At 51.8% G+C, this 12,772-nt stretch overlaps 1 protein-coding gene across 2 annotated transcripts; it reads right to left on the minus strand.

Moving 5' to 3' along the window:
- Positions 1 to 1,817: 1,817 nt before the first annotated feature.
- Positions 1,818 to 12,387, minus strand: Neurl3 (neuralized E3 ubiquitin protein ligase 3). 2 transcript variants are annotated; one of them, XM_090336415.1, is made up of 4 exons: positions 12,316 to 12,387; positions 6,906 to 7,403; positions 5,719 to 5,769; positions 1,818 to 3,462 (listed from the first exon to the last, which is right to left on the minus strand). In XM_090336415.1, exons 1-4 carry the CDS (start codon positions 12,341 to 12,343, stop codon positions 3,233 to 3,235), a joined length of 807 nt encoding a protein of 268 aa, XP_090192541.1. In that variant the 5' UTR covers positions 12,344 to 12,387; the 3' UTR covers positions 1,818 to 3,232. The 2 variants fall into 2 exon arrangements, with proteins under 2 accessions (XP_090192541.1, XP_090192540.1); XM_090336414.1 differs by lacking the exon at positions 12,316 to 12,387 and having other exon boundaries at positions 6,906 to 7,680.
- Between the last annotated feature and the right edge of the window lie 385 nt (positions 12,388 to 12,772).

Genomic DNA, 12,772 nt, shown 5'->3' on the forward strand with positions numbered 1-12,772 from the left:
CTCAAGGCTAGAGCTCTACCACTTGAGCACCACTTCTGGCTTTTTTCTATATATGTGGTACCGAGGAATCGAACCCGGGTCTTCATGCATGCCAGGCAAGCACTTTATCCACTAGGCCAAACTCCCGGCCCCGCCGCCTGCTTTTCTGATAGAAGTGTCTCCAAGGAGAGAGGTGGCTGGGGCAGGCCAGGCACCTGACAGATTAGTTCCCTGTGGTCAGGTCAGGCAGCAAGCCTCTTCCTGTTTGCCTCATCCCTGCCACCCTCCACCTGTTCTTTTGTGTGACTGTGACCAAATACCTAAGCAAAACAGCTTCAGGAGAGGGACCTGTATGTTGGCTCCTGGTTTCAGAGGGTTCTGTCATGGTCACTGGCTCTGTTTCCTGAGGTAGACCCACGGAGCACCATGGAGCTGGAATGTGGGGTAGAGGAGCTTCCTCACTTTTCTATGAACAGGAGGTTGAGAGCAAGGAAGGGACTGGGGACAAAGGCACACTTCTAACTAGGTCCCCCTCCTAAAGTTCTCCAAACTTCCCCAAATAGCAGCACACGTGACCTGTGGAGGCTTATGGTCCTCTATCCTCTCCTTATTTCACATTCTGCTTCCTATCTGCCACGAGGGGAATAGCTTCTCCTGGCACATGATCCTGCTGCCACGATTCTCTGCCTCACTGTGAACCAAGGACCATGCATGCACTTAAATCTCTGAGACCATGAAATAAAACAAATCGTGTATGTGTGTGTGTATGCATCGGTCTGTGTCTGTGAGTTCATGCCAGTACTTGGGGGCTCTCACTTAGCTTTCTCGTTCAAGCCTGGGGCTCTATCACTTGAGGCTCACCTCCACTTCCAACATTTTGTTGGTTCATTGGAGATAAGGGTCTCTCAGCTATGTCTGGCTGTGAACCCAGATCCTGACTCCTGAATACCTAGGATTATAGGTATGAACCATTGGCGTCTTGTTATTTTTCCTCATTTAAAGTTGTTTCTGCTAGGTAGTTTGTCACAGCAACAAAACAAGTAATACATACTTAAAGGATTAAAAAAAAAACAGAACAGTTTATGCTGGGAGTTTGGCCTAGTGGTAGTTTGCCTAGCATGCACGAAGACCCGTGTTTGATTCCTTGGTACCGCATACATAGAAAAAAAAATCCAGAAGTGGTGCTGTGGCTCAAGTGGTAGAGCTATAGCCTTAAGAAAACCCAGGGACAGTGCTCAGGCCCCGAGCTCAAGCCCAGGCCTGGCAAAATAAAAACAAAAACAAACACAAACAAACAAAACCAGTTCAAATGCCAGATGCCAATGGCTCATGCCTGTAAATGCTAGCAACTCAGGAGGCTGAGGTTTGAGCATCATGGTTTGAAATCAGCCCATGAAGGGAAGTCTGAGACACTTATCTCCAATTAACCATCAAAAAAAAACTAGAAGTGGAGCTGGGGATCAAGTAGGAGGATGATAGTCTTGAGCTAAAAAGCTCAGGGACAAGCTGGGCGCTGGTGACTCACACCTGTAATCTTAGCTACTCAGAAAACTGAGGATCACGGTTCAAAGCCAGCCTGGACACTAAATTCCATGAGACTCTTATCTCCAATTAACCACCAGAAAACCAGAAGTGGCGCTGTGGTTCAAGTGGTAGGGTGGGAGACTTGAGCTGAAGAGCTCAGGGACAGCGCCCAGGCCCAGAGTTCAAGCCTTACAACCTAGCAAAAAGGCTCAGGGACAGTGTTGAGGCCCTGGGTTTAAGCTCCAAGACTAGCACCAAACAAACAAAATGTAAAAACCTTAGCTTAAAATTTTTTATTAGTATAAACTGTACAAATGGGACTTCATTGTGATATTTACAACATACATATAATTTACATTGATCAAATTTACCTGGAACTGTGTTGTTTTGAGGTCCTTAGTGAAAGCCAGGTCCCTGATACCTAGCCCTTAACACTGGACTTGGTGTTATTTGGGAATTTTCCTGAGAAAGGCCATACTTTAAACACTTGTAATTTAGGAAAGCTAGAAGATACATACTTACAATCCTTGCACTTTGCCAGCAAGAAAATTATCTTATTTCTACTCTCCAGATCAATAAACAGTCTCACAGAAATCACGTGACATGCCCCCATGTAAGGTCCCTTGTGGTTGACAGAGGAGTTTCTGCTGGAGGGAGTTAGCTGGTGTTGTCCATCCAGCCTGGTAGCCTGACTGCCCCCCCCAGCCTTCAGCTGGTGATAAGATGAGATGGGCAGAGACGCCATTTGTGAGATATCCATCATTATAATTCTTAGCTCAATGCCTATGAATCCCCTTCTTTAACTCCCCCCACAAGAAATGCCTCTAGAGGTAGGAAGGACAACAAATCAGTAGACAGAGCCTCCAGGAAGTCACCAAAATCTAGGGTGGCAAGGACAGAGTCTGGCTGGAACCATCTGTGCAGACTCCACTGAATGGAGGTCCTGGGCCTGAGGCCCTGGAGCCCCATCTGGCCTCTGCATGTCTCTGATACCCTCCTTTTCACTTAGTACAGAACAATTACAAAAGTACTATACAAGACTACCTTGACTCTACTATCTCAGAGATTGGCAAGGAAATGACAATGACATCAGTGCAACTGTGTCCGACATCTAATGTCACTGGGACCTCACAGCTCTGCTAGGTCACTTCCTGGGGGACTTGAGGCGATCCAGCCATCTTCATTATCTCCCTGCTTCTAGCTTTAACACCTGAGCTAATGGGAACCCACGGCTCACACCTGTAATCCTAGCTACTCAGGAGGCTGAGATCTGAGGATCGCAGTGTGAGGGCAGCCCACGCAGAAAACTCGGGGCAACTCATACCTCCAATTGTCCACCAAAGAGCTGGAAATGGAGATGTGGCTCAAGCAGTAGAGTCGCAGCCTCAAGTGAAAAAAAGCTAAGGGAGAGCACCCTGGCCTACAGCTCAAGCTTCAGAACCAGTACAAAACGGAAAAAAAAAAGACAATTTTTTAAAAAGCCACCTAGGGGCTCCAGGGTTTCCAGACCCGTGCACTTCCTCAGCTGTACAATGAGAAATCGAACACAGCACCCTGTAGGAGTACATTCCAACATGGGCAGAAAGAGACATTCCTTCTGTCCTACTATACTAACCCCAGCCTGAGCCTCGTAAAGAGGGCAAGTCCAGAAGCAGCCAGGCCTGGTCCTCCTTGCCCCGCTGCGGCTATTGATTGGCGGAGGGCAGGCTACATCTTCCAGGGTCCAGGCTCAGAGCAAGGCTCCATCTGCATCCACATGGGAAGGCTTCTCCTCTCTTGAGCCTTCCTCAGGGCTCTGGGACTTCACCAGGGCCACCTCCTCAATCTGCCAGCGACAGACAGGGCACTTAGCTGTGTCCCTGAAGACTCGCTGGGCACAGGAGTTGCAGAAATCTGAGTGGCCGCAGGGGACAAGGCGGGTGTTGGCAGCATTGTGGAAGCAGATGACACACTCCTCTCCTGGTGTGAAAGGAGACAGCAGAAGTCAGGGCATGAAGGGCAAGCGATGCTCGCAACGCATGATCCGCCCAGGCTGCAGAAGCGCGCAAGTTCTGACGAGCAGAACTTTCTGAGGAAACCCTCATGAAGTAGTCAAGCAAAAGCAAAGTGAAACAGGCCAGGCACCTGTAATCTTAGCTACTCAGGAGGCTGAGATCAGAAGATCACAGTGTGAAGCCAGCCCACAGAAAGGTCTGTGCAACTCGTACCTCTGTTCTCCACCAAAAAGCTGGAAATGGAGATTTGGCTCAAGCAGTAGAGTAGCAGCCTCAAGCGATAAAGCTAAGGGAGAGCACTCTGGCCTACATGTAGCTCAAGCTTTAGAACCAATACAAAATAAAACAAAACAATTCAAAAACAAAACAACCCAAAAAGACCATTTTTTTTTTTTTTTGCCAGTCCTGGGCTTGAGCTCAGGGCCTGAGCACTGTTCTTGGACTTTCTCAAGGCTAGAGCTCTACCACTTGAGCCTCAGCACCACTTCCGGCTTTTTCTAAGTATGTGGTACCGAGAAATTGAACCTGGGTCTTCGTGCATGCTAGGCAAGCACTCTACCACTAGGCCAAACACCCGGCCCCAAAAGACCATGTTTTTAAAAAGTCTGTGAAACTCTTATCTCCAATTAATCACCAGAAAACTGTAAGGGTGCTGTGGCTCAAGTGGTAGAGAGCTAGCCTTGAGCAGAAAAACCTCGGACACAGTGTCTATGCCCTGAGTACAAATCCCAGGAACTCTACACATATAGCAGTCTCTGCTTATCTGAGCTTTTGTTTTTCACGATTTCAGTTACCCAAAGTCTGGAAATATTAAAGAGAAAATTCCAGAAAAACGTCATGACATAGCATCTAGAACTATCCATGCTTTCAAACATTGGCGGAACATCTTGGTATGTATCCTCTGAAGATAAAGGGTTTTATGTGTGTATATGTGTGTATGTACACATGGTATATACATAGTAATAAAACTAATTCAGAGAAAAGGAAAACAAAGTCCAGACACTTCTCCATATACACAAATGTATATGTCTATATACATGGGACATGGTGAAACCCAGTAGTACAATTAATACAGACTTAAAGACCCTGAATTCAAACCCCAATACAAAAGTAAACAAATAAAAAGAACAAAAAAAAGGAAAACAGGCATTGTGAGGGTTGGTGTCAATAGAAGAAGGTAGGTGAATGGAGAGGGGGGATATGGTCAAAGTAGCTTGTTTGCATGTAGGAAACCTGTTGAAATTATCTTAGAAGGGGAAAGGGGAAAGGGAAGGTGACAGAGGGGGAAAAGTGATGGGGTTCATTAAATGCTTATGTGGAAATGTCACAATTAGCCTTCCCCTTCTTTTTTTTTTTTTTTTTTTTTTTTTTTTTTGCCAGTCCTGGGCTTGGGCTCAGGGCCTGAGCAATGTCCTTGGACTTTCTCAAGGCTAGAGCTCTACCACTTGAGCCTCAGCACCACTTCTGGCTTTTTTCTATGTATATGGTACCAAGGAATCGAACCCGGGTCTTCATGCATGCTAGACAAGCACTTTAACCACTAGGCCAAACTCCCAGCCCGAGCCTTCCCCTTCTTATATAACAAATGTACACTACCGCCAAGTCTTAAAAAAAATATATTGGGAGGCCTGGGAATATTTCTTAGTAGAGTGCTTGCCTAGCATGCATGAGATCCTGGGTTCAATTCCTCACTCCTACATAAATAGAAAAAGCCAGAAGTGGCACTGTGGCTCACGTGGTAGAGTGCTGGCATTGAGCACAGAAAGGCTCAGGGACAGAGCTCAGGCCCTGAGTTCAAGCTCCAGGACTGGCTGATTAAATAAAAAAGGAGAAAATCCACCCTAGAGTTAATGGGCGATTTCAAAGTGTTTCTTCTTTATTTTGTAATTTTATTTTTATTTGGCAAGGCTTTTTTTTGTTTTTTTTTTTTTACAATAAATGTAGATTGTGGTTCAAAAAGCAATTTGTTTCTGCTGGACACCGGTGATTCACATCGAGCTACTCAGGAGATCTGAGGATCGCAGTCCAAAGCCAGATCAGTCAGGAAAGACTGTGACACTGTTTCCAGTTAAGCACCAAAACAGCCAGAAATGAGGCTGTGGTAGAATGCTAGTTCTGAGCAAAAGAAGCTTAGGGCCAGTGCCCAACCTTGAGTTCAAGCCTCAGGACTGGAAAAGAAATGCAGTCTGCTCAGGCTCCTAAAACCTAAGAGTCCACTCACCTTTGAAACCAGGCTCAGCCTCCTCACTGGAGACCCAGGGCGTGGCTGGATCTAGGGCAGAGAGGAAGGCTGGGGTCAAGGGGCCTCCTCAGGGGTCTCCCATCCACCCTGGCCCTGCAGCAAGCACCCACCTCCTTCTTCTTCTCCTTCCTTCCTTCCTTCCTTCCTTCCTTCCTTCCTTCCTTCCTTCCTTCCTTCCTCTCTCTCTCTCTCTCTCTCTCTCTCTCTCTCTCTCTCTCTCTCTCTCTCTGTCTCTCTCTCTCTCTGTCTCTCTCTCTCTTTCTCTTTCTTTCTTTCTTTCTTTCTTTCTTTCTTTCTTTCTTTCTTTCTTTCTTTCTTTCTTTCTTTCTTTCTTTCTCTTTGCCAGTCCTGGGGCTTGAACTACTCAGGGCCTGAGCACTGTCCTTGGACTTTCTCAAGGCTAGAGCTCTACCACTTGAGCCTCGGCACCACTTCCAGCTTTTATCTATGGATGTGGTACCGAGGAATCCAGCCCTGGTCGTCGTGCATGCTAGGCAAGCCCTCTACCACTAGGCCAAGCTCCCGGCCTCACACACCCCTTCTTCTTTAGGTCACTTTGTGGGGCTCCCCTGTGGTGCGAAGGCCCTGGGCCAGCTTGATCCAATGTTCTTCCTCCTAAGCCTCCCTCCCCCCCCTCTGTCCTTACCGCCCTGCCCCTGAAGATTCACAGCCCTGGCTAGCTTGCCAGCCTGCGGAGCCTCCAAACACCCAGGAGATGGGAAACCACAGGCCAGGCGCCCCTTCATCTCAGCCGAGGCTCTGGAACCTTGTGGTTTTCAGTTAAGGATTCAGAGAGTGGGAGGCGCACCACCCTCCCGGGCGCTCCTGCCCTGGGTGCTCTAAAGGGTCATGTGGGTGTCCCGACACCCACGGGCTGTCTTACCACCAAGGCCGGCAGAGCCCATCTAGCTCGCCCCCTTGGCTTCCGTTCCTTGCCATCTTTGTGTCTAACGAACTCAAATTCAGACTGCAAAGCCCAACCCAAACGTTCCCTCCTGGGGGACTGGTGATCAGCTTTTAAACAGATGCTGGGGGGCTTGGTCTTACCATCTCTGAGGGGCAAGGCTGTCCTCCCAAGGTCCATGCTCAGCCATCGACAGCCTCCGGTGTCCATCCCCGCGTCAGCGCCCCCCGCCCGCAGCGCTAGGGGCCCCCGCGTGTCTCACCCAGCAGCTCGATGGCCTTGGTGGTCCCGTACACGTCCATCACCGCCCAGAGCGGGGCGCCCATGAGCACGTCCTTCCGCAGCACCAGCGGCCGGCCGGCGTTGACCTTGGCGTAGAGCCAGCCCCGGCGGTTCACCCAGAAGCAGACCACGTTCCCGGCGCGCACGCAGCCCTCCGGCAGCAGGGACGCCCAGGTCGGGCTCTGCTCCTCCAGGTCGGGGCACACGAAGGGCGGCAGGCTGGGCGCAGCCACGCTGGCGGGGTCCAGGCGCGTGAAGCCCACGCGGAGGCCGCCGCACCAGCCGCCCTCCTGGCGCAGCACGCGCAGCGCCACGCGCTCGCCGGGCCACACCGGCCGCTGGCTGAACACGATGCCGTCGTGGAACGAGGCGCCCCGGCGCGCCGTGCACCCCAGCGTGTCCAGATGCACCTGCGCGCCCCTGGCGTCCTCGTGGAAGCGCAGCGCGTGCCCCGGCGCCTCGGCGTCCGCCTCGCCGGCTGCGGGAGCGAGGGAGGACCGGGCGCCCGTCAGCGCCCCCCGGGGCTCCTCCTCGGCCTCCCAGCACCCCAGGGTCGCCAGCACCCTCCGCCACCGCGGCCTCTCCCGGGGAACCGCGCCCGCCTCCCCCGGCTCCCTGGGGGTCACCATCGCGACGCGCCCCCCCTCCCCGGCTCCTCCAGCCCCCGCCCCGGGACGCGCCCACCCCGCCCACACCGGCGCAGAGCCCCGCGGGGGCCCTGGCCTGCCTGGGTCTGACTGTCACTTCCCCAGACTCGAGTGCCCTTCTCCCAGGACGAGGAGAAAGCGAAAGGGCCCAGCCCGTCCCCGCCCAGGCGAACCTCAGTTCCGGTGCTGTGCTAGTTCGGGTTATCACCACTAAAACAGAAAAGGCGAGCCAGGCTTCTCGGGAGAAAGAGATCCGAAGATCTCAGATCAAAGCCAGCCCAGCTTTCAACTCCGAGACTGGTCGTTCCCATTAATGAACAGAGAGGCCGGGGTGGAGGTGAGGCGTGGCTCAAGTGGTAGAGTGCCAGCCTTGGACCGAAAAAGCTAGGGGACAGTATCCAGGCTCTGAGGGCCGGCACAGAAATAAACAAAACGAAATAAAAATGAAATAATAATTGTGAGGGAAATGGTATCTGGATGCGCCTGGAAAAACAGGGCACAGCAAAAAAAAAAAAAAAAAGACAGGGGCAGCTCAAGCTCAAGTGCTAGGCACCTTCCTAGCTCAGAAAGCCCTGAGTTCAAACTGCGCCCACACACACACACACACACACACACACACACACACACACACACACACACACACACACACACCAGGCTGGGTGTACTGAGCTGTTTACAACATGCACATATACCCTTAGGAGCCTAGAACTCGCCAGAAGGCGTCACCCTGCTAACTTGTGGTCTGCTTGACAGATGGCCTCAGGATGCCTGAGATGGCTGGCTTTTCTGCTCTGTACTTTTTCCCACAGGAAGTCTGCAGGGTGTGAAGGCCAGAGGGACTTCCCAGGGCCAGCACAGAGATGGGACTCAGCAGCTCCTGGGAGCACAGAAATAAGCTGGAGAAGAGTTCAAGGTCAGCCTGGATGAGATCTTGAACTGGGTTCAGCCAAGGCCTAGAGTGGACTTCTGGAACCAGGGGACTTCCCACCAGTGACCATTTGGCAGCCAGAAAGGAGAGTTCCCTTCTGTGCATCCCTTCCTTTCCGTCTTCGCCTGGAGGAAGCTGGTGGGGCTTCCTGACTCAGAACCTTTGCTTCCCCCTCTCAGAGTCACGCAGTGCTATGGACTTGCTCTTTCAAATCTGATGTTGGCTGACTGCTGCAGGAAGGAGATGAACTCAGTCTGAACTTGAGTCAGACACCAGCCAAGCTTCTACTTGGCTCACTTCCCCTGGCGCGTCCTCTGACCACACACACACACACACACACACACACACACACACACACCTGCCAATGTCCGGCAGAGCCAGAGATGGGGCTGCATCTGCTCATGTACAAGGACACTTTCAAGGTCACAGTGAGTCCAGGCCTGACCTCCCCACACCACAGATAAACTCTGAAAAGTCCAGTAATTCCACACCCCATCCCTAGCCTTGGCTGGACAGGACTCAGGCTTTCTTTCCTAAGGCTTTAGGGACAAGGGCCCTCACAGAGCCCTTTATCCCTACAGACACCCTGGCTTCCATCTCTCTCCCCAGCAGACAACCATGCTCAGCCAGGCTGAATCTAAGTGGGGGAGGCCCTGAGTGAGCCTACCTGGGCTGGAGCAACCCAAAGGGCCCTGAAATTAAGAAACCCATCCTAGCCAGGTGCTAGTGGCTCACACCTGTAATCCTAGCTACTCAGAAGGTTGAGATCTGAGGATCCTGGCTCAAAGCCAGCCTGGGCACAAAAGTCTGTGAGACTCTTATTTCCAATTAACCATCAGAAAACCTAAGTGGTGCTCTGTGCCCACTGCTGGGTGGCTGGGACGCCCAAATACTGACCAAGGTGGCAGGCTATGTCTGACACCTGGGTTCTAGTCTTGCTCTGCTGCTGACCCTCAGCTTCCTTCTGCACAGACGGAATGGTGTCTGGAGTCTGGGGCCCTGCCAGGGGAGCCTGAATGTGAGGTATTGGATACTGGACACTGGAGTGGCATGGACAGCCTCTCCATGTGACCACATGCAACCCTGCTGCTCCCTGAGAAGCCAGGAGGCCCCTCTTGAGAATAGGCAGGCAGCGGGCTCTGGACAGCAGCCGTTAGGGACTGAACTAAGGATGACATAGGGGGTGTCCCAGCCTGACCCAGGACAGGCCCAACTAGGCTGAATCTGTCTTTGTTGGGTCATCTGAGCTCCACAGATGGAGTCCACCTACCCCATCTCTATGTCCTGGATAGTTGAGACAGGTAATTCCTGGCAGGGAGGGTAAAAATGGGAGGGAGGCTAGTTCAGTACCCCACCCTCCTTCTGGAGGGGAGCCAGGAGACTGGCTGTCTAGGAGGCATCCCAATGAGAAGAGGAAACTCCCTGGAAATGGCCTGTGTGGTCACATGAGTCCCACCTTGGGAAGCAAGGCCCTGGGGACCCCAGGAGGAACAGGTCTTGACCTTGATTAGAGCTTGAGCTGGCAAGAGCCAATTCATGAGCCCTTGCAACCTTACCTGGGGGAGCTTTCTTCTCTTGTCACCCCAGTTAATGGAAGGGAGCCCAGGTGACACTCTTTTGTCTAGGCCCCTGGCTGCCAGGGCACCTGTACCCCTCTTCTTCTAGCTCAATGGTTGGGCTTCACACGCCATCTCAGGGTTGAGTGTGGTCCAAGCAAGGGGTTGTCACAGACAGGGCAGTGAAAGCTTCCTTGGGGCTCAGTGTCTCCACTTTCATTCTCCTGTATGGTTGTGTTGCTTGTTCACTGCACAAGGCCCAGGTTCAGTGGGACTGAAAATTACTCTGCTCTGCTAGTCCAGTGAGGGATTTTAGGACTTTGTGACTTGGTTACCAACAGGGGCTCCTTCTCTTTCTTTGCACAGACTCTGCCCCCTTGTGTTTGGAACTGGGCCATCATATCATAAAAAAACAATAATGGAAGCCAAGTCGAATGAAGGTGGCGTCCACCTGGTTTATCCACTCCTGGGACAGGGAGTGGCAGAGGTGGCCAAAGGCCAGGCAGGCCTGTCCAAGCTGGCTGGGTTGGAGAAGGTTCAGCGCTTTCTCCCACCTGAGGTGCCCGTTCTCATCACGGGCTCCATTTTTCAAGCCAGATTTTGAAGCTCCATGAGGTAGAGTGGCTTTCCTCCATCACCACGCCACCCCCCCAACCCCCCGCCGTACTGCTGCAGCGAGCAGAGACATATGCCAGGCTGAACAAAGACCCACCCTGGCTACCAGGAAGCTCAGGGAACGGAAGTTAAGTCCTTTGAGATATCCCCACCCCTGGACTGGTGTCAGTTACAGAATCTTTGCAATAAGGCTCTTGGGACTGAAGAGACACACAGCAGTCAATGGCCTGTTTCATGAAGGACCCCCCCCCCCAGATCTTTGTCACACTCCTCCAGCCATCAAAGGTTTGGGGAGAGTCTGTAGAAGTTATCTGTCTACCCAGCCGGAAGGTAAGTCCAAGGCTCAGCATCTTGTGCATGAGTGTGCATGCACACAAATGTATATGGACACACACACACACACACACACACACACACACACACACACACACCATGTCCTTTATGTATCTGTTACCTCCCTGCCTGGTCTCCAAACAGTTGCCACAGCAAGTGGCTCTAAATACAGTCTGCCTTGGCGTGGGATCCTTTGTGAGTAGGGGTTCTGGCTCTGGCTGTATCTGGGAAGGCAGGTCCAGAGATGCATAGTCTATCCTAGGGATAAAAAACTTGATTCTCATTGGGCACAGGTGGCCCATGCCTGTAATTTTAGCCACTCAGGACTGAGATCGGCAGATCATAGTTCAAAGCCAGTCCTGGTAGAAAAGTTCCTGGGGAGACTCTTATCTCCAATTAAGTACTGAAAAACCAGAAGTGATACTGTGACTCAAAGTGGTAGAGCACTAGCCATGAACAAAAGAGCTTGGGGACAGCATGCAGGACTAGAGTACAAGCCACACAACCAGCACACCTCCCCCCCCCCACACACACATACACGCATGCATGCATGTACCACCTGGTTCACCTGGTTCTTAGCTGAGAGTGTGGGTGGTGATAGAGCACTTCCTAGCATGTGCCAGATCTTGGGGTAGATCACCAACACCCTCCCCCCAAAAAATAATAGGAAGTGGCGCTGTGGCTCAAGTGGTAGAGCGCTAGCCTTGAGCTGAAGAGCTTGGGGACAGGGCTCAGGCCCAGAGTTCAAGCCCCATGACTGACAAAAACAATAATAATCATAAAGATGTGATTCCCCATCTCCTAGGCCACCTGTCACACAGGTCTTCAGAACCCTCTAGGATGGATCACCCTCTAGGTTTGTACGTTCTGGTAATCCAATAAGCCCCAGAGTGGACAGCATTATTCCCATGGGGAATACAATGGGGAAACTGAGGCTCAAGAACAAGGTAGGGGACTTGCTCATGATCCAACAGCTCAACTTGGCATGGCTGGACCCCCTTGCTTTCTACCAGGCCTCCTACTGAAGGGGCCTCCCTCAGCCATTATCTGCAGAACAGGATCTGAGAAGCAGAGGGGCTATGCAGGCTTTCTTAGCAAGCAGAGATCCTGGACCCCAGGCCTCTGTGGAACTTGATCAGAGACAGGAAGCTCACCACCATACAGGGAGCCCGGTCAGCCATGACAGAAGATTTTCCTGGGCCTTATGCCACTGACCACACCTTTACTCCCCAAAGGGCCTACCACAGCTGCCTCCATTCCTCCCGCTGGTGAATCGGAAGCTGAGCTCAGGGCGTGTGGCAGTCTACTTACGGGCCTTGGAGCTGAGGTAGCCACCCATCTGCCTGGGGTCCTTGGGTTCAGGTCCCTGGGCTCCGAAGGAATTGTCTGGTGAAGGAGTGATCCGGTTTCTGAAGACTCGGGTCCCCTTTTTATGGGCCGCAGATCATATTTCAGGGTTGATGATTAATTTGTGTTGTTGTCCTGCATTACCATATCCAGGGAATTTCCTGATCACTTCTCTTGGCCTGCAGAAGACCTGGGGCAGCTGGCTGGCCTGAGAATAAGGAAGCAGAACTGGGGAGAGAGCCTGATAGTTTTAAGGTAGTCCGCTCTCTGACTTCTGATTTGTTTCTTAACATGTGCATTATAATTGCCCAGGGTGTGTTATTAATGACTTGCGTTCACACCTGCCCCAGAAGAGTCTGGTTCTGGCATTAGGAGTTTATATAAAGGAATTCTGATGTCACCGCATAGTAGTTCCTACTAC

This window comes from Megascapheus bottae, chromosome 7, assembly GCF_031878675.1.
Source record: "Megascapheus bottae isolate mThoBot1 chromosome 7, mThoBot2.hap1, whole genome shotgun sequence".
In the NCBI taxonomy this organism is placed as follows: domain Eukaryota; kingdom Metazoa; phylum Chordata; class Mammalia; order Rodentia; family Geomyidae; genus Megascapheus; species Megascapheus bottae.